This window comes from Pongo pygmaeus, chromosome 9 (genome assembly GCF_028885625.2).
Source record: "Pongo pygmaeus isolate AG05252 chromosome 9, NHGRI_mPonPyg2-v2.0_pri, whole genome shotgun sequence".
NCBI lineage: Eukaryota > Metazoa > Chordata > Mammalia > Primates > Hominidae > Pongo > Pongo pygmaeus.
The window spans coordinates 115,544,232-115,565,785 of record NC_072382.2 but is presented as its reverse complement, the minus strand read 5'-3'; the positions used below and the strand labels follow the sequence as shown (position 1 = coordinate 115,565,785).

Sequence of the window (21,554 nt, the reverse complement as noted above, 5' to 3'; positions counted from 1 at the left end):
CTCCGCCTCCCAAAGTGCTGGGATCATAGGTGTGAGCCATGGCCTCTTTTACTTATTTTTTATGTAGTCATTCTTATCCCATGGTTTATTTTTAGGCATATAACCAGTGAGTTCTGACAAATATACAGTCAAATAACCACCATCACAGTCAATATGTAGGACATTTCCAGCACCCAAAAAGTTTTCCTTGTTCCATTGTGATCAATCCCTTTCTCTCCATCCCCAGGTCCTGGCAACCACTTAATGTTTTTGGACCCTATAATGTTACCATTTCTAGAATGTGGCATTAGTAGCATTAACATTTAGTAGGTACCCTGTTCTGGTTGTCCTTTCTTTAGGATAATGTTTTTGGGATTCACCCATGTTGTTCATATATAAGTAATTTGCTCCTTTTTATTGCTGAGTAATATTCTATTGTAATATGTGGTGCAGTTTTTTTTTCCATTCACCATTTGGTGATGTATCTAGTTTTAGGCTATTATGAATGAAGCTGCCATGAACATTCACATATAATCCTTGGCATAGTTTTTAGTTTTCTTGGGTAAAATATGTAGGAGTAGGATTGCTTGGTTCTATGAAAAGTGTATATTTAACATTATAAGAAATTTCCAAACTATTTTCCAAAGTGACTATACAGTTTTGCATTCCCTCTAGCAGTGTGTGAGGGCTCCATTTGCTCTACATCCTTGCCAGTGCTTGGAATTATAAGTGTTTCTAATTTTAGCCATCTAGTGGGTGTGTAGGAATATCTTATTTTTCCTTTGATTTATATTTCCTTTTCCCCCATTGAATTATCTTGGCACTTTGTCAAAAATTAATTGAACATATACATGGGGGTCTAAATCTGGAGTCTGTTCTGTCTGTTGTCTGGTCTAATGTCAGTGCCATATTGTTTTGATTACTATGGCTTTATTGTAAATCTTGACATTAGATAGTATGAATCCTCCAACTTTGTTCTTTTTCAAAATTGTTTTAGGTATTCTGGTCCTTTGCATTTCTATGTAAATTTTTATCAGCTTGTCAGTTTCTACCCAGTGGCTGTTGGGATTTTGATTGGTTGTGTTTTGAACTTACAGATGAGTTTGGGGGGAGAATTGACATCTTTTTTTTTTTTTTTTAAGACGGAGTTTCGCTCTTGTTGCCCAGGCTGGAGTGCAATGGTGCGATCTTGGCTCACTGCAACCTCCGCCTCCCAGGTTCAAGTGATTCTCCTGCCTCAGCCTCCCAAGTATCTGGGATTACAGGCACGTGCCACGACGCCCAGCTAATTTTGTGTTTTTAGTAGAGATGGGGTTTCTCCCACGTTGGTCAGGCTGGTCTTGAACTCCCATCCTCAGGTGATCAGCCTGCCTCGGCCTCCCAAAGTGCTGGGATTACAGGCATGGGCCACCACACCTGATCCAACATCTTAATAATAATATTGAGTCCTTCGGCCGGACATGGTGGCTCACACGTGTAATCCCAGCACTTTGGGAGGCTGAGGCGGGTGGATCACCTGAGGTAGGGAGTTTGAGACCAGCCTGACCAACCTGGTGAAACCCCATCTCTACTAAAAAATACAAAAATTAATCAGATGTGGTGATGGGCACCTGTAATTCCAGCTACTTGGGAGGCTGAGGCAGGAGGATTGCTTGAACCCGGGAGGCGGAGGTCACAGTGAGCCGAGATTGCGCCATTGCACTCCAGCCTGGGCGACGAGTGAGACTCCATCTCAAAAATAATAATAATATTGAGTCCTTCAATCCATGAACAGTGTATAGCTCCATTTATTAAATAAGTTAATAGAGATTTATTTAAGTCCTTATTAATATCTCTCAACAGTGTTTTGTAATTTTTAGTGTACAGGTCTTGGACATGTTTGATTAAATTTATCTCTAATTCCTGCTTTTAATTTCGTTTTTCATTTGTTCTTTACAAGTGTATAGAATTGCAGTTGATTTTTTTTCTCTTTTTAAATTGATTTTGTATCCTTTGACTTTACTAAACTCACTTATTAGTTCTGATGTGTTTTTTTAGGTTCCTTAAGATTTTCTACATGCTTACATCATGTGGAACTAAAAGGCAGCTTTACTTCATTCTTTACTATCTGCATGCCTTTCATTTGTTTTTCTTACTTTATTGCATTGGTTATATCTTCAGTTAAATATTTAATAGAAGTAGCAAGAGTGGGTATCCTTGTTCCTGATTTTAGGGGGAATGCATCAGTTTTAACCTTGAGTATGCTGTCAGCCGTATGTTTTTCATAGATGCCCTATATCTGATTGAAGAAGTTTCCTTGAATCTTTAGTTTATTGAGACTTTATGTCATTAATGTTTTATAATATAAATTGTGTTTGTGGGATTATTTACTTAGGTACATGTACAGGAGCAAGGAGCTTATTCGAAATAAGAGAGAGTGTATTCGAAAGTTGAAGGAGGAAATAAAAATTCTGCAGCAAAAATTGGAAAGGTGAGTTTTGGACACCTTCATGGTTAGAAATGTAAAAGACAGAATATTAAAAACAGATAATTTGTTTTTCTTTAAAAATTAACTCAATGTTTAAATATTAACTAGAATATTTTATAAAACAGCTAAGAAAATTTTTTGTCTAAGTGTGAAGCAGTCTTCAAGATCAGCTAGTATTATTCATGGAGGTAAATAATAGTCCCAGACTACTTAAGTGGCTCAGAGTCACACAGTTAGTTACTGAAGTGTACCAAGGAGAACATGAGTTCTGATTTTATAGACATTTTTTCTATTCCTCTTGCCATCTTTTTCACAAACATGAGAGAAGCAAGTGTCACGATGGTCCCGTCCACTTTTGGAAAAGCAGTTTCTGAAATGTCTAAGAAAGATAAAAAACAGTGCTTTTCTACCTAGAGCAGTGCTAACTGATTAAAAGGGCTAATATTTCTGATGCATACAAAGTTCTTTCTCATTCGGAGGAATTTTCACTTTTTGGATTGTTGGTTTTACACTGTTTCTGTAGAATGATTTTCTGTAATTTCCTTAGGAGTCAGTTTAATTTCTTTCTCGCCTAGATAGATCCTGTTGATTTTGCGCTTAAGAAAGATCCCATACACAGTTAATAGCTTCTCCTCCCTTTATCCACTTAACAGTTCTTTCTATGACCACCCCACCTCCACCTACTCCCTTATTAGGCCATTAATTTCCCTGAAGGGCAGCACTTTCCATACCAGGCCTAAGGTGGACCCTGCACTGTATCCCCACTGCTACCACTGCAGCTTCCACTCTCACTCCAGAAGAGCTTATACAAGATGTATTGTGACTAGTCATTTGTCTTAATAGAGACTTAGCTGAAAACCAGTTCCTCAAATACTGTCCTGGAAGTGATTTTCAGGACTCTTAAGTCTGTTAGTATTTTACTAAACCTTTAAGTTTTAGTGATACTTTGTAAGGCTGGACATTTTAAATTATTTTTATAGAACCAACCATACCAACTGGATGCGGTATCATGTGCCTATAATCCCAGCTATATGGGAGGCTGAGGCAAGAGGATTGCCTGTGCTCAGGAGTTTGAGACCAGCCTGTGCAACTTAGCGAGACCCCATCTCTCTCTATTTTTTTTTTTTTTTTTTTTGAAGATGGCGTGTCGCTTTGTTTCCCAGGCTGGAGTGCAGTGGCACGATCTCAGCTCGCTGCAACCTCCGCCTCCTGGGTTCAAGTGATTCTTCTGCCTCAGCCTCCAGAGTAGCTGGGATTACAGGCATATGCCACCATGCCCAGCTAATTTTGTATTTTTAGTAGAGACAAGGTTTCACCATGTTGGCCAGGCTGGTCTTGAACTCTTGACCTCGTGATCCACCTGCCTCGGCCTCCCAAAGTGCTGGGATTATAGGCGTGAGCCACCGTGCCTGGCCTCCATCTCTTCACAACAACATAAGAGACCCCATCTCTTCACAATAACATAAAAGAAACGAGAATACCTGATGTTTTATAGTTCAAAAATACCAATTTACCAGGAGACAACAGGGTATTCTGGATTTTAAAATGGAGTATAGGAGCATTTTCCTTAGCATGATAATACTTTTGTTTTAAAATAAAATGAGACCTTCGAGTTGTACCTTCATGAAGCTAGAGGGGCCAGGGAACGTATTCCCCCACTCCCCCACCCCACCCTCGCACCCTCCACCACCCACTGTCCCCATGTCTACCTGACTCCTCAATCTGGATTTGGTGGAACCTGCTCCCAAAAAGGCATTAGAAGGAACTGCCAAGCACCAAATTTTGTTAAGAAATGGCAACTTTTGGAACAGAGAGGCTTTCTGAATAAAAACCAGCCCCCTAGCAAGACACCCAAGTGGTACTCAGAACCTCCAAAGAAAGAGGAAACTCCTAGGGTGCATGGCACTTGGAAGACCCCTCCCTTCCCAGAAAAGAAGGCAGCTGCCACCAGCAGTGTGTCAGAAGAGTCCCTGGACAGGAAAGCTGCAGTGTCTTGGCTGTCCCCTGCCCCTTCAAAGAATGCTGATTCTGTTGCAGCTAAGTAGATTTGCTGGAGGTGCCCTTCTAAAGATTAACGGCCACCCAACCCACTCCCAGAAGAAAGGCCCCCAGAACAAATCCTCTCAGGTCAGCACCCCACAGAACTCTACCCAAGCTCACTCAGAATAAATGCTTTGGAGCATCCCAGAAGTTGCCAAGGAAGAACAGTGGCAATTGGCTGTGAGATGCTGGACACAGGACCCAAGAGGCATGTTACTTTCTTGGTTCCATGTAGCACTGTCAGCTACAGTGGAGATGTGCTTCATGATGAGTACATCCTTCTCCTCGGCCACACTGTGGACTGCCAGACCAGGTGGAGTGGTGTCCAGAAGCAGCACATGGTGAATGCCATGCTCTTCAAGATTGCTCATGGCATATATTGAAGATACAGGGAAGATGGTGGTGGACATGCCATCCACAATGATTTCAAAGCCCCAGTACTTTCATCCCAAGTCCCTCACCAGTGACAACTCCTATATCCCTCTTCTCCCCAACTGGAAGGCTGATTGCCCAGTGAACGTCACCATGTCTTTGAAGTGTCTCATCAAGAATCTGCTGAATTGGGACATCTGGGTTGGGAAAATAGGCATTCCTCTGTGGAAGACACCCAGGCCACCATGGAGCTATACAAATTGGTTGAACTCAAGTGGGAAGAACACCTTGTCCAGAATTCCCCAAAAGACTGGTGACAATGGGGATGTTGGTGACGTGGGGAGTCAGAAGCAGCACCAGGAGAAATAGGGCAGTGGACCAATGGACATCTCAACTAGTTCCACATCTTTGGAAGCTAAAATTGTTGGCAAGAGAAAGGTTCTACTCTAGATTTAATATCCATTGAAATTCCATCTCTGGTGTTATGTCCCGTGTCTGGTTAAGTGTCCCATGGAAAGAGGGCGCCTCCATGTCAGAACCAGCCCTGTGTCTTTTACCTCTTACGTGGTGCTATCCCCAGATCCCAGGGTGCTCTGTGCCAGCGAAGCATTTTGAACTTTAAGGGACAGGGCATACTGAGAAATGTAGTTTCCCAAAGTGCCTGATCACTAGAGTGGCTATATGGCTCATTTTGTGCCTCTTCTTGAGTAATTAACAGCACCTTCTTTCACTCTCTGAAGTATCCTGGTTTGATAATAAATTATATGGTCCCATTCCTAACACAGCCTCTGCTTTTGGCTCACAGTCTGCATCTAGCCTGTTTCAGGACATTGCTCGTTCTTCCTACTTGACTGCCAGAGGTGCCATCGCAGGTGAGGTTTAGTTCTCCTTAGGGTTCTAAGGCAGTGGAGGTAAGACAGTAGCTTGGTTATAGAGGTTATAGAGGATTTATTTCATGTAGGTCCCAGTTGGTAGGTTAAAAAAGAATTTGTAAAAGTGTTTCTAACTCATTTACGCTGGAGGTTGCAAATTTTTTTGGTGGAAAATAAGACCTTGGCAATGACCTTGAGCAGTAGGATATTAAATAACTCCCACAAGCTTAGCATTCCAGTAATGGAACACTACACATAAATGGGTTAATGGTTTTTAGTCTGGCCGGGCGTGGTGGATCACTTGAGGTCAGGAGTTCCAGACCCGCCTGACCAACATGGTGAAACCCCGTCTCTACTAAAAATACAAAATTAGCCGAGCGTGGTGGCGCATGCCTGTAGTCCTAGCTACTCTGGAGGCTGAGGCAGGAGAATCATTTGAACCCAGGAGGCGGAGGTTGCAGTGAGCCGAGATCACGCCATTGCACCCCAGCCTGGGCAACAAGAGCAAAACTCTGTCTCATAAATAAATAAATAAATAAATAATTGTTTTTAGTCTTTATCTTGGTAAACCAAGCCCCTAAAAATTGTGATTATTCCCTTGATACCTTTTTATAATGGAAAAAATAAAATGATTATAAATTTCAGATTTTTTTTTTTTTAAGGTTACACATATCTGCTTGTATATGTGTGACACAGTCCTGGGAAAATATAAAAGAAACTGTTAATGGATACCATTAGGTAGTAGAACTGAGATGGAGGTAGATGACTTTTATGGTCTGTTTTATACTTTTTTGTATTTGAATTTTCGTACCAGGTAGATGCATTACTTTTACAGTTTAAGAATAAAAATGTTGGCCAGGCACAGTGGCTGGCCAGGCACACGCCTGTAATCCCAACACTTTGGGAGGCTGAGGTGGGTGGATCAGTTGAGATCCGGAGTTCGAGACCAGCTTGGCTGACATAGCAAAACCCCGTCTCTACTAAAAATATAAAAATTAGCTGGGCGTGGCTTCGCACACCTGTAGTCCCAGCTACTCGGGAGGCTGAGGCAGGACAATTGCTTGAACCCAGGAGGCAGAAGTTGCAGTAAGCCGAGATCATGCCACTGCACTCCAGCCTGGGTGACAAAATGAGACTCTGTCTCAAAAAAAAAAGAATAAAAATGCTCACTATTTCTTCTTCTGTAAAATAACCTTGATATATTTTTAAAAATTGAATTTCTTGTGTATAGTATAGACATCTTTTTTTTTTAACCACTTTTGCTCTGATTCTACTAAACTGATAGAGGTGTACATTGTATGAAGTAGTTGGTCCTAAAAGTTGTATAAAGGAATTCAGTAGATGAACATGAAAATGATTATGTCTTATCTTCTTTTCTTTTTTTTTTGGTGTTTTGTTTTGCTTTTTTTGAGACAGAGTCTCACTCTGTCACTCAGGCTGGAGCACAGTGGCATGATCTTGGCTCACTGCAGCCTCAACCTCCCAGGCTCAAGCAATCCTCCTGCCTCAGCCTCCCAAGGAGCTGAGACTACAGGAGTGTGCCATCATGCCTAGCTGATTTTTTTCATTTTTTGTGGAGACAGCGTTTTGTCATGTTGCCTAGGCTGGTCTTGAACTCCTTGGCCTCAAGCCATCTACCCACCTTGGCCTCCCCAAGTACTGGGATTACAGGCATGGGTCACCATGCCCAGCTGAAAATTGTTATGTCATAAAATTGAAGATAAGTTTCTTAAAGAAAAAATTTTCTTGGGATTTAGTATAAGTATTGTATTAAAATGCAGCAAACCTGGGAAGAATTAAAGTTGTAAAATGATGACTTAAAAATTGCCAGGCGCGGTGGCTTATGCCTGTAATCCCAGCACTTTGGGAGGCCGAGGCGGGCGGATCACGAAGTCAGGAGATCGAGACCATCCTGGCTAATACGGTGAAACCCCGTCTCTACTAAAAATACAAAAAATTAGCCGGTCGTGGTGGGGGGTGCCTGTAGTCCCAGCTACTGGGGAGGCTGAGGCAGAAGAATGGCGTGAACCCAGGAGGCGGAGCTTGCAGTGAGCCAAGATAGCACCACTGCACTCCAGCCTGAGCGACAGACGGAGACTCTGTCTCAAAAAAAAATAAAAAAATAAAAAATAAATGACCAAAGCCTAAGTGTAATATGACATCATGAGAAAGTGTAACTGGCATGACTTTGATTAGGAGCCCATTCGAAATGTTTCCTGCCGGATATAAAACTTCAGATTGTTGGCAATTTTTAGTTTTGTAGGTAGAGAATTTTTACCCTATAGATTGTTTGAGGACCCTATTAAATATTGTATGGCCTCTAGGAATAAGCCTTTCCATTGACTCCCTGTGATAAACAGATCTTTTGTCAGCGACTCTTAAAATACAAAACAGCCTTGGGCAGTAGAGTACCACTGTCTTTGTCACTTAGGTATGTGAAATATGGCTCAGGCCCAGCTCGGTTTCCGCTCCCGGACATGCTGAAATATGTTATTGAATTTGCTAGTACAAAACCTGCCTCAGAAAGCTGTCCACCTGAAAGTGACACACATGTGACATTACCACTTTCTTCAGTGCACTGCTCGGTTTCTGACCAGACATCCAAGGAAAGGTAATGAAAACATTTTTTTAAATGGTATGTATTGTTTTTCTGGTATAATTTAAACTATGCACCATCTTTATACCTGATTCACACTCACCTATAAGAGCACAGGAGCTGTGAGCTCTTTGTCTTAAAGGGAAGGGTTTTGCTGACTGTCACTTGGGTGGGAGTGGGCCCACCAGTGCATTTGTCTTATCCGTAGAATGGTTGGGTTATTTCAGAGGCTTCTCAAACTGTTCAGGATAGTGTTCAGGCTCCACCCAGTGATGCCTTGTTTTGAACTATAAGCCAGCTGCCATTAAAGGCCTTTCTCAGAGGAAACCTCAAGGCCTGCTCTTCCAAAACATCTCATGCTCGCACACTTGAAGTATGCATGACTAAGAAACATCAAGGAAAGAGAGACTTATTCTTGAATAGAAAATTAGTACTTGAAAAAGAACTGGCTAGAAATAAGAGGACAGCTTAGAGGGGATTCTCTAGTAAAGACAGAGGGAGGCAAAGTCACAGGAGCCCTCTGATTTTATTCCATCCAGTCATGTGCAACAATCTTTATTGCCTAGAGGAGCCAGGAAAGGTAGTTGGGACATTTGATATGTGTTACCTGGCTAATAAAAACACTAATACTCAATGAAAAGTTAGACTTTTTTGTCAAAAAATCTTAACTATTCTCCCCAACACATCCCCTGCCACTGCCCCACATATTAATATTTATTCATCCATGTATGCATAGAAATGCTTATTTGGATAGAACATACCAAATGTCAAGAATGATTATCTCTAAGGAGTGACATGAGTCTGGGGATAGGAGTGGGGCTGCTCTTTCACTTTTTATATTCTACTTACATTTTTTAATTTTTTAAAAAATAGAATCTTTTTATGTATATTATGAAATGTAAGTAGTTTTAATTTTTAAAAAGTGGTTCGGCAGGCTATTTAATCAAATAAAATAATAGTGCTTGGTATTAGATTTAAAAATTACAGGTAGGTGTATGTGTGTAATCTCCTCTAAAATTGAGATATCTGTTCTCTTGTTGGACTTATTTTTCCATAAGTACGGACCTTAGGGAAAAGAGATTTCCTCCATTATTTTGTGCATGAGAGAGTGAGGAGGAGGGAGTGAGGGTTTTTTTTTTTTTTTTTTTGAGATGGAGTCTCACTCTGTCGCCAGGCTGGAGTACAGTGGCGTGATCTCAGCTCACTGCAACCTCCGCCTTCTGGGTTCAAGCGATTCTCCTGCCTCAGCCTCCCAAGTAGCTGGGACTACAGGTGTGCCACCACGCCCAGCTGAGTTTTGTATTTTTAGTAGTGATGGGGTTTCACCATGTTGGCCAGGATGGGTCTCGATCTCTTGACCTCGTAATTTGCCCACCTCAGCCTCCCAAAGTGCTGGGATTACAGGCGTGAGCCACCGCGCCCGGCAGGAGTGAGAGTTTTTTTTAAAGTCAAAGTAAAGGAAGTTTATATTCTTCAGCTTTGGTGTAAAAGAGAAACCTAACTATAATTAGAAGCTTATTTTATATTCCTGCTGGTTTGTTGACCTGCAGTTTTACTCTGACAATAGAGAAATTAACATTTACTTGATATGCTTTATTCTCTGTTAGTTTACAGAAAAGACGTAAAGAATTTAACATTTATATTTTGTAGATGAGATAGTAATACTTTTTTCCTTGGGTATTTAGCTAAAGTAGTAGAGCTAGGACTATTTGACTTGAAGCCCTTCTCTCAGAACTCTCCAAGGTGTCACCTAGTGTGTATTCCTGTGAGTTGTATGTTCAGCTGATGCTTCCTTTTTCTTGCTTCTGTATATTTTGTTCCAGGAAGGATAGTGTCACTTTAGTTGGCTTCATCTTGTAAACTCTGTAGTTGATTCCTTGATTCTTCCAGGCCTAGTCTTCTCTTTTCCATTTTCCTTCTCTTCCCATCCTCATGGGAAGGAATAATCAGTGATCAGAGAACATGAGCTAAAGACTCTGGCCGATCTGGCTTTGGGTTCATTTTCATTACCTTCCAGCTTGGTGAACTTGGGCATGTTGCTTAATTTATTTAAACCTTAGGCTCGCAGTTGGTAAAATAGGGATAGAAAAGTATCTACCTCACAGGCCAGTTGTGGTGCATGAGATGATAGAGAAAAAGGTTGACTCCGTACCTTTATAGAGTTAATGCTCACTGAATGCCTGTACTTTTTCATATAGCATCTTGCTTTCCAAAGTACATAATTTAGGCCAAGGTATCTTTTGGAAATTATCATATGAGCATGATTTTTGTCTTCCTCAGTACAAGTACAGAAAGCTCTTCTCAGGATGTTGAAAGTACCTTTTCTTCTCCTGAAGATTCTTTACACAAGTCTAAACCACTGACATCTTCTCGGTCTTCCATGGAAATGCCTTCACAGCCAGCTCCGCGAACAGTCACAGATGAGGAGATAAATTTTGTTAAGACCTGTCTTCAGAGGTGGAGGAATGAGATTGAACAAGATATACAAGGTTGGCTCTTTTAAAACTTGTCAGTTACTCTTTGCCTTTTCTGTTTTTTGACTATCTGGAGGTTAAGCACCTCGGTACACTTCCTGACATTACTGTATATGCTACAGAATTTCTTCCCTGCCGAGATGGAGTCTCACTCTATCACCCAGGCTGGAGTGCAGTGGTGCAATCTCAGTTCACTGCAACCTCCACCTTCCGGGTTCAGGTGATTTTCATGCCTCAGCCTCCCAAGTAGCTGGGATTATAGGCATGTACCACCACACCTGGCTGAATTTTTTTTTTTTTTTTAAAGTAGAGATGGGGTTTCACCATGTTGGTCAGGCTGGTCTTAAACTCCTGACCTAAACTGATCTGCCTGTTTTGGCCTCCCAAAGTGCTGGGATTACAGGTGTGAGCCACTACGCCTGGCCCATGCTTTTGATTTGACATGGAATTTTGACATGGTAATTGTGACTTGTTTTGCACTTTTAGTGCCCTGTAAGCTTGGCTCACATACCCCTATTATACAGATATGGAAAGATCTCCCCCTCAAAATTTCTGGGAAATGATCACCTTTGCTGAGATTTTTCTGCATCAACTGATTTCTGTTTCTGTGGTAGATTATCTGAACTCCAGCTTAGGTTGACCCAGATTTAGCTTTTCTGGACTTCTACTCTTCAGCCTTTTCTATATGAAGCATGCTTTACTGAAGGTTAATGAGGCAGAGTATTTGAGCAGTATGCACAATGTAAAATTGGATTATTCAGCATTGTATTCTTAAAAAGCCCTTTGACCTCATTGCCCATATTGCTCAGACTGGCCTTACCCCCCTTCCTTTCTCCTTTTGTCTAGGGAACAAAAAGATGATGGAAATTCCAGATTCTTCCCGGATTCCTATTCAGAGAAAATTTAGCCTTACCCTTTGTTCTGCTTTCTCATTTCAGATCCTGTCTGAGGCATACATTTTACAGCCAAGTGATCCATTAAGATCTTTTCCTAAACAGCTTACTCTTTAAGAAATTTTGGCAATTATAAAAAATAATTTTTTAAAACCTTAATATAATTATATTGAACTAAAAAGCCTTCATAACCTAAAGTACTAGCTGCTTTAAAACTGTATACTGCTTCGTGGTTCATAGAGGGAAGCTGAAATCATTAGGACTTTAGCAATATTCTTTGCTTAGTTGAAGTAGCCTGTGTGACATAGAATGAGATCATTTTAATGAAGCTTTTTTCTTTTTCCAAACAGATTTAAAGAATTGTATTGCAAGTACTACTCAGACTATTGAACAGATGTACTGCGATCCTCTCCTTCGTCAGGTAGAATGAAAATTGATGGGAAAGTAGTCAAGGCATGTGCTAATGGTAGATACAAAAATAAACTTTGATAGTTTTCTTTTAAACCCAATGGGAATCCCCGTAAGATATAAGAATAAACTTAAGATATAAATTGATGTTGTTCTGTTTCTTTATTTTAGGCTAAAGAAAGCAATATACCTTTTACCAACAACAGGACCTAACACATACTTGTTTGAATTCTGCCACATGGAATTTTTTCATATTGTAGAAAGGTTTGCTGTCAGATACTAATAAAAATTACTTACAAAATGGTACTTTAAGTAGTGCAGTGGGAAAAACTGAGCTGGAGAACAGTTATCTTTTCTTTCCCAAAGTTCCATGATTCTTCGAGATCTTTAATTTAACAATATGCTTTCAAGCTTTATTTCTGTAATAATAAATTCCAAAAGAGAGTTAGGACAGAAATTCTTAACTATCCACAGAAGTGTTTGTTAGAATAAATTCTAGGAATGGAGGGGTAAGCAGCCTCCAGGAGTGTCTCTCAACCTATTCTGGTTAGGGGCATGGACTTTCAGTGGCTTCTGTGTGAATGACTGGAATGGGCAGAATGGCTGTAGGAGGAGAGCCCTGTTTCTAGAATGGCATTGAGGCACAGTCCCATTGCTTAACAGGAATGCACCATGTAAAACTCAGGCTTCCCCATTTTTTCTTCTGTGTTAATTCAAAAATCTTCACCAGTAATTAAAATAGGTCAAAGTAAGTGTAAATTTAATTTGATTCTGTGACTGATTTTCATCTCTTTTACCAGTATTTAGTTAGCATTTAAGCATTGCTCTATGTTCTCCATACTGAAAATATACAAATGTGCTTTTCAAATGTTGTAACAAACAAGTATGTCATTAAAAGGGGCTTCACTCCAGATAGATAAGTGATCACTTAATTCTAAGAAGCATGTGGCTGAATTAAATATGTTAACTTAAATTTTGGTGCCAAATAAAATAGGCATGGAACAAAATAGCTGCTAACCTTTGTAGGTCCCAAATATGCTAAGCATTTTCAGCGTGAGTGGTCAAGGTGATTCTATTTTTAGATAAACAGGGTTTTGAATTAGAAGGATGCATATGTTTAGGTTATGTTTCGTTTTAGATCTGAGGAGTTTAGAGTTGAAAGTCTTCAGAGAGGTCATGTAGTTCAGCGATCTGGTTTTCAAGATTTGGGAACTGAGACATAATTGATCCATTCCAAGGCTGTGTTTTTGTGGACTACATCTTGAATCAACAAGATGTTTTAATATGAACCCCACATTAATCACATCATAAACAGTAATTTCTTAATAACCTGAACTTTATCAGATTACTTTGCTTCACCTGACTGGGGAATGTACATTCTGACTTACAGGTGCCTTATCGCTTGCATGCAGTTCTTGTTCATGAAGGACAAGCAAATGCTGGACACTATTGGGCCTATATCTATAATCAGCCCCGACAGAGCTGGCTCAAGTACAATGACATCTCTGTTACCGAATCTTCCTGGGAAGAAGTTGAAAGAGATTCCTATGGAGGCCTGAGAAATGTTAGTGCTTACTGTCTGATGTACATTAATGACAAACTACCCTACTTCAATGCAGGTAAAAATATCTTGGCAGAATCTATAGATTGGGGAAAATCTGTACTGCTCAGGGAGAAGAACAGTCTTGTACTGCTTTTAAAAAAATTTACAACTTACTATTATATAATAATAGATTTAAAAAATATAGACAGTATAAAAGGAAATGAAAAGGAAAAACAAATTTGCTTTACTACTTTCTTCCTTGACCATGGGTCCCACTCCCCAACAAGTATACAATGTTAGGTTTCTTATGTAGTCTTCAAGACACATTGTATACATATGCTAGATTCTATTTATCTGTATCTTCCCCTCCCCCTTTTCCCCAAATAGATTATTTTTCCATTCAACTCTGAACCTTTTTCATTAATCGAATATTTAGCAATCTCTATATTTTTAGAAAAAGAATCTTAACTGTTTAACAACTATATAGTAATTCATTGTGTGGAATACACATATTTTAAAAATTTACTCGTAGATAGACTTTAATTCTCTAGTTGTTGTTGTTTTTAGTGACATTTTTTTTTTCCTGCCCCATCTCATGGTGCTGATAGTACATATATTTTTGCACCCTTTGGAGAATAACTAAATTTTTTATTTCTCTTTTTTTTAAGACAGAGTCTTGCTTTGTCGCCCAGGCTGGAGTGCAGTGGCGCAATCTCAGCTCACTGCAGCCTCCGCCTCCTGGGTTGAAGTGATTCTCCTGCCTCACTCTCGCAAGTAGCTGGAATTACAGGTGCCCACCACCATGCCTAGCTGGTTTTTGTATTTTTAGTAGAAACGGGGTTTCACCATCTTGGCCAGGGTGGTTTTGAACTCCTCACCTCAGGTGATCCACCTGCTTCAGCCTCTCAAAGTGCTGGGAATTACAGTTCCACAACTGTCCCAAGATTCAAATACAATTCTCCAAATTCTGTGGTGTTTTCAACTTACATTATTCTCTCTTTCTTTCACATCCTCTATGAGAGGTCTTATGATGAGCATTTTATCAGTAAGATAATAGAAAGCTTTTGCCTTTAGTATTCAAACTTTACTGTGTGGCGTAAGAGAACATCGCCCCGGCATGGTGGTTCACGCCTGTAATCCCAGAACTTTGGGAGGCTGAGGCGGGCGGATCACTTGAGACCAGGAGTTGAAGACCAGCCTGGCCAACATGGTAAAACCGTGTGTCTACTAAAAATACAAAAATTAGCCAGGCGTGGTGGCATGTGCCTGTAATCCCACCTACTTGGGAGGCTGAGGCAGGAGAATCGCTTGAACCTGGGAGGCAAAGGTTGCAGTGAGCTGAGATCATGCCACTGCACCCAGCCTGGGCAAGAGTGAGACTCTGTCTCAAAAAAACAAACATGTAAGGTGTTCTGTCCAGGCAGCACGTTATCTTTCTGATTTGCTAGTGTGGTTGGGGATTAGGGAATGGAGAGGATGATCATTGAACAGTAAGTGATATTCACAATTGTATATTTGTGCTGTGAAGGAATGAATAGCTGCTTGAATGTAGTAGCTGTTGGTAGTATATAGGAGCGTTGTTATTGCATGCATGGTTTATTTTTATATTATAGAAACAAACAAGTGGAAACTGTCATTTGCTTAGTGAAAAGGCTGATTAATGGCAACCAGTAAGTGAATGTGTTAATCTGCTATAGACTTTTTTTTTAAATTGTTTTGGTCACAGGGTTAGCAAATGAAATTTAATATGTTATTGATATCCTTGCCATTAAAGCCAGGTATTATTGACCATTTCACCATTGTATCAAATTGCTTTCTCATAGTACTGAATTGTGTGAAAGTTAATGGTATAAATGTCTTGAAATTCATCTCTAACCTTTTTGAAATGGGCATTCTTATCCACCAAATGCAGTGGTTAAATGGATAAAATGTTTAGCTTGAAATTTTTATTGGCATTAATGATTTTCTGAATTTCCCTGAAATGATTGGTATATCCAGTGATTGACAGTGACCAGTTTTCAAATCTTTTTTTTTTTTTTTTTTTTGAGATGGAGTCTCACTCTGTCTCCCAGGCTGGAGTGCAGTGGCGCAACCTCAGCTTACTGCAACCTCTGCCTCCCAGGTTCAAGCGATTCTCCCACTTCAGCCTCCTAAGTAGCTGGGATTACAGGCATGCGCCACCACGCTTGGCTGATTTTTGTATTTTTTTTAGTAGAGACAGGGTTTCACCATGTTGGCCAGGCTGGTCTTGAACTCCTACCTCAAGTGATCTGCCTGCCTTGGCCTCCCAAAGTGCTGGGATTACAGGCGTGAGCCACTGCACCCGGCCCACTTTCCATATCTTTAACTCTGTATTATTCATTCACTTAGCAGATATTTAATGAGTGCTTACTAAATGTCAGGCACTGTTATCAATTGTTGCCCTTACATTGTCCATACAGGTTGAGCATCCCACATGTGAATATCCAAAATCCCAAATGCTCCAAAATGCACAAAACTTTATGAGCCTTTTTCATTACATAATGCTGAAACGGAATGCTCATTGGAACGTTTTGAATTTCAGATGTTGGATTTTAGGATTTGGGATGCTCAACTATAACTAATGGTGCAGATTTTCTAAAATATGAAAAAAATTTGAAGTCCAAAACACTTCTAGTCCCAAGCATTTTGGATAAGAGATACTCAGCCTGCATTTCTGATGGATTCTATGTGTATGTATTTTTAGTTAGGAGTAAGATAAAGATGAAATACCCCGCTTTCTTCTTTTCTAAAGAGGATGTTTTGGTTCCTTTTGACCTTTTAACTCTATCTTTGCTTTTCCTCAGAGGCAGCCCCGAGTGAATCAGATCAAATGTCAGAAGTGGAAGCCCTATCTGTGGAACTCAAGCATTACATTCAGGAGGATAACTGGAGGTTTGAGCAGGAAGTAGAGGAGTGGGAAGAAGAGCAGTCTTGCAAAATCCCTCAAATGGAGTCCTCCACCAACTCTTCATCACAGGACTTCTCTACATCACAAGGTATCTGAGAAGGCATTTATGCCAGTGATCCGGTAACATCTCATGCTGTACTCCCCTAGCCAGCCCTACACCCTTCAGCTGGCTGGGTGATGCCACAGTCTTCACAGTGTGTTTCATATGCGGTTGGTATGCCAGGCACAACCTGATGGAATGAATTGTGGCATTAGAATGTGATTTCTGATGAACAGAAGCAGTATCAGAAAGACTAACTACCTGTGACCTTCACTGCGTGTATAGTTTTGCTTATTACCCAGGTTATGGGAGAAACTATGATAGGATTAATAGGTAGACTTTATGAAAACCATTCTCCAAAGGTGATCTTCCTAAAAGATGCTTGTTTGTAGAAAGTTTTCTTAATGGATAGAAATATGACAAAGTTGGGAGTGCATTAAATTTTACAGAATCATCTGTGGGTTGAGAGTTTACAGACTTTATCAATAGAGTTCTTGCTGAAGTAGCCATTTCTTATAGTTATTAATTTCTAGGGAAGATCTGCATAGGCTTTGTAAAAAGCTATGTTAACAGGGTTGTATATTAAACTGTATACATTCTGCTTGCTTTTTAGCTGAGCGTTCTAGACTTTATCATTAGATGCTAAGACCTTTGTACAATTCTTTATCAGAGCCTTCAGTAGCCTCTTCTCATGGGGTTCGCTGCTTGTCATCTGAGCATGCTGTGATTGTAAAGGAGCAAACTGCCCAGGCTATTGCAAACACAGCCCGTGCCTATGAGAAGAGCGGTGTAGAAGCGGCACTGAGTGAGGTGAGAATGACTGGGAAGCCCAAGTTCAGGAGAGCCGGGCTTTCAGCAGCAATGGCCAGTTTTCTCACATTTCTATTATTCTGTGTCTCTGCTGCATTTAACCAACCCCTTTTTATTTCTCCTGTTTTTTCTTACTCTTTCTCCCCACTCTGCTGCCACAGCTTAAAGAAGCTGAACCCAAGAAGCCCATGCCCCAGGAAACAAACCTTGCAGAGCAGTCAGAACAGCCCCCAAAGGCTAATGATGCAGAGTCTACTGCCCAGCCTAATTCTGAGGTCTCTGAAGTCGAGATTCCCAGTGTGGGAAGGATTCTGGTTAGATCTGATGCAGATGGATATGATGAGGAGGTACAGAGATGAGTGCAGGATATAGTTGTTTGTTGTCAGTCTTATATTTCCTTCTCTTGTGACTATATTAAGGTATCTGCCAATAGCTGATATTTTCTCATTGCAAAAAATGATTGTCAAGAAAGCCTATTTGGTTTTGACCTTAGTTACCATTATTTAAAAGATAGCCATGTTTCTATTGTATAGCGCTCCCAGCATATGTATATCTACCCAGGCTTATACTTAATGGGGCCACTGCAGAGTCTAGATTGCTCAGAAAAGTAAAATTAAGTTCCCTTTTTGGTATTATGGACAAAAGATTGCCTTCTAATTTAAAGTAGGGAATCTTTTTTTGGATATTAGTCCATTGTTTTACCTCCAGATATAAATTTTTCAGTTGTCCAGTGAGCTAAACAAATGTGGATTGAAGTTATTTTTAATTGTAAAGGAATTCTATAGGAAGAAGCTATAGAACCCCAAGTTATTTGTTGTCTGTCTCCTCTTCAATTGCACTGCACATAAACAATAATGACTTCTGTCTCTCTCAGATTTCTGGTTTTTTTCTGTGGGGTATTAAAAAACAAAAAAGTATTGACAAGGCTGGGCATGGAGGCTCACGCCTGTAATCCCAGCCCTTTGGGAGGCCAAGGCGGGTGGATCACCTGAGGTCGGGAGTTCAAGACCAGCCTGGCCAACATGGTGAAACCTGTCTCTACTAAAAATACAAAAATTAGCTGGGCATGGTGGTGTACACCTATAATCCCAGCTACTTGGGAGGCTGAGGCAGGAGAACCGCTTGAACCCGGGAGGCGGAGGTTGCAGTGAGCTGAGATCGCGCCATTGCACTCCAGCCTGGGCGACAGAGCGAGACTCTGTCTCCCAAAAAAAAAAAAAGGTCCAAAAGTCCTTGAAAAGTTTTTACTTTATGGAGTCATATTTGTATAGTCGCTAGTTTCCAGACTATTTTAAATGTACTGTTTATCCTAGTAAAACTCTAAAGTATTTGTGTGTTTAAGATATACACCCAAAGTACAGAACTAAATTGGAATTCTGACCTTAGACACTTCCCCTCTGAGAACTATAATTTAATTTAATTCTTCAGCAGTGCCATATTGGGAGATATTTTTAGGCGTACATCTTTCTTCATCCTACTGAATTAGAACATATAGTGTAGGAATAGCTTGTCTTGGGCAGGGTGTTGACATTATATAGAAGGACAGAGGCAGTGGGTGCACATAGGAATGGGTGTGTGAAACTCAGCTTGCAATAATACATGCTGGCCAAAGAGCACACTGCTCTGCTGCCCTTTAGCACTCTGTTCAGCCTGCTTTCATACAGTCTTCTGCTGAACCTTTCTTCTCTCCTTTCTCTCTGTGTTTTGTGCCCCCTTGTGGTAGGTGATGCTGAGCCCTGCCATGCAAGGGGTCATCCTGGCCATAGCTAAAGCCCGTCAGACCTTTGACCGAGATGGGTCTGAAGCAGGGCTGATTAAGGTATCTCTGTTTTTAAAATTCTAATTTTTACAATATAGGCATCATAATATTGGGGAAATAATTCTATAAGAAGGGAAAAAATGGGGTTAAGGCTGGGTGTGGTGGTGTGTGCATGTAGTCCCAGCTACTCAGGAAGCTGAAGTAGAGACTCACTTGAGCTCAGGAGTTGGAGGCTGAAATGTACTGTGATTGCACCACTGCACTCCAGCCTGGGCAACATAATGAGATCCCATCTCTTCAAAAAAAAAAAAAAAAAGACTGGGCACAGTGGCTCACACCTGTAATTTAGCACTTTGGGAGGTCCAGGAAGGAGGCTTGCTTGAAGCCAGGAGTTCAAAACCAGCTTGGTCAACATAGTGAGACCCCCATCTCTACTAAGGAATTTTTTTTTTTTTTTTTTTTTAAATTAGCTGGGCATGGTAGCACATACCTGTAGTCCCAGCTAATTTGGAGGCTGAGGCAGGAGGATCACTTGAGCCCAGGTGTTCAAGGCTGCAGTGAACCATGATTGTGCCACTGCATTCCAGTCTGGGTGACAGAGTGAGACCCTGTCTCCAAAAAATAAAAAAAAAGTCTTCTGTGAAGTGAAATATGAAACTCCCTTTCCTGTCCAACTGATGAACAAGCTGTTCACTTCTCTTCTATTGACCCTAACCCAGCCTTGGCTAGCAGTAACATTCTCTGTGACACCTAGCCTGGCTTTTCATTGTTGTTGTTAGGAGTTGTCTGTTAGTAACACTGAGTTAGATTGTGCCTTTGTAATTTTGAGGCCATAACAAAGCAGGCCGTGTTTTTAAAAATACTTGAGTAAAATTGCATTTGTATAGATGCTTAAAGTTTAAGTCATTGACACGTAAGGATCTGCCTTTTATAACAATTAAAACTAAATATTTGTTTTTCTGAGAACTTTATGAGAAAACTGAATTTCTTAAGAGTACAGTAGGCTGGGTGCAGTGGCTCATGCCTGTAATCCCAGCACTTTGGGAGGCCAAGGTGGGTGGATTGCTTGAGCTCAGGAGTTCGAGACCAGCCTGGGCAACATGGCGAAACCCCATCTCTATCAAAAATACAAAAATTAACTGGGCATGGTGGTATATGCCTGTAGTCCCAGCTACTTGCAGGTGGGAGGATCACCTGAGCCCAGGAGTTCAGGGCTGCAGTGAGCTGTGATCATGTCACTGAACTCCAGCCTGGGTGACAAAGTGATACTCTGTCTCAAAAAAAAAAAAAAAAACAGTATGTTTTTGGTGCCAGAATGCTAAAAGAGTTTCATCCCTTAGGAAATGTAAGAAACTTAAAAATTCCATAGTTGTTTTTGTAATTCCTGGATACGAATTTTTTAGAAGTCTTTTTAGAGTTAAGAGACTGCCTAGCTCCTAGGCATCAATTTCTGTGTGCAGAAGCCCACAGCACACTATTTTCTAACTATTGATTCTGCCCTTAATAGGCATTCCATGAAGAATACTCCAGGCTCTATCAGCTTGCCAAAGAGACCCCCACCTCTCACAGTGATCCTCGACTTCAGCATGTCCTTGTCTACTTTTTCCAAAATGAAGCACCCAAAAGGGTAGTAGAACGAACCCTTCTGGAACAGTTTGCAGATAAAAATCTTAGCTATGATGAAAGGTGAGAAGAGAATATTCAGGTGAATCCCTCCTTGGTCTGGGTCGGGCTAGACGGATTCCTCTGTTGGGGAAGTTTTGCCCTGTGCCTTTTAATTGCTTTCTGAACTTTTTCCCACACAGATCAATCAGCATTATGAAGGTGGCTCAAGCGAAACTGAAGGAAATTGGTCCAGATGACATGAATATGGAAGAGTACAAGGTAAAGTCTTTTCTTTAAGTCTATAGAGCAAAAACATTAATTCCTGAGGTAAATGGTACCTGAGGCAAAATGAACAATTTTGTGCTATTACAAACTGACTTGTTCTCCCACTTTTCCCCCAAAATCCTGGTAAAGAATGGATAAATGATATTTTCTTGCCCTCAGAATAGTAGGTCTCTTTATTTTCATTCTTCAATTAGAGTGAGTCAGCATTTCACTTCCCTTAAATACCTATTTTAGCCTTGTCCTAGGCAGTAAAATTCTTGAAATCATGCTTTTGTTTTGTTTTAAATGGTACAGTTTTAAAAATACGGATTAAAATACATAGCTACACATGTTTTCAATTGCATCCTATGTAAAACAATGTTATATACCACCCAAGGTGTATTCACCACACTTACTGAACTTGAACTTGTTCTGTATGACTAGAAATGTCCATGTCCTTCTATATTTTCAATATCTGGATGGTTTTACCAGTCCCAAAGAGG

At 40.5% G+C, this 21,554-nt stretch overlaps 1 protein-coding gene and 1 pseudogene across 33 annotated transcripts in view; both read left to right on the top strand.

Annotated features, from left to right (window-relative positions):
* Positions 1 to 21,554, top strand: part of USP28 (ubiquitin specific peptidase 28) — a 76,803-nt gene that overhangs the window by 48,904 nt on the left and 6,345 nt on the right. For 12 of the 33 annotated variants that reach the window (XM_054439397.2, XM_063671454.1, XM_063671453.1 and 9 more), the window contains 11 exons: positions 2,354 to 2,449; positions 8,162 to 8,341; positions 10,607 to 10,815; positions 12,044 to 12,114; positions 13,492 to 13,720; positions 16,470 to 16,661; positions 17,284 to 17,423; positions 17,585 to 17,770; positions 19,147 to 19,242; positions 20,690 to 20,868; positions 20,988 to 21,066. In XM_054439397.2, the coding sequence (XP_054295372.1) occupies positions 2,354 to 2,449; positions 8,162 to 8,341; positions 10,607 to 10,815; positions 12,044 to 12,114; positions 13,492 to 13,720; positions 16,470 to 16,661; positions 17,284 to 17,423; positions 17,585 to 17,770; positions 19,147 to 19,242; positions 20,690 to 20,868; positions 20,988 to 21,066 (1,657 nt within the window). The remainder of the gene's footprint in view (positions 1 to 2,353; positions 2,450 to 8,161; positions 8,342 to 10,606; positions 10,816 to 12,043; positions 12,115 to 13,491; positions 13,721 to 16,469; positions 16,662 to 17,283; positions 17,424 to 17,584; positions 17,771 to 19,146; positions 19,243 to 20,689; positions 20,869 to 20,987; positions 21,067 to 21,554) is intronic. The other 21 variants (XM_054439404.2, XM_063671464.1, XM_063671463.1 and 18 more) reach the window with 5 other exon arrangements.
* On the top strand, positions 4,148 to 6,013 carry LOC129007948 (interferon-stimulated 20 kDa exonuclease-like 2; annotated as a pseudogene).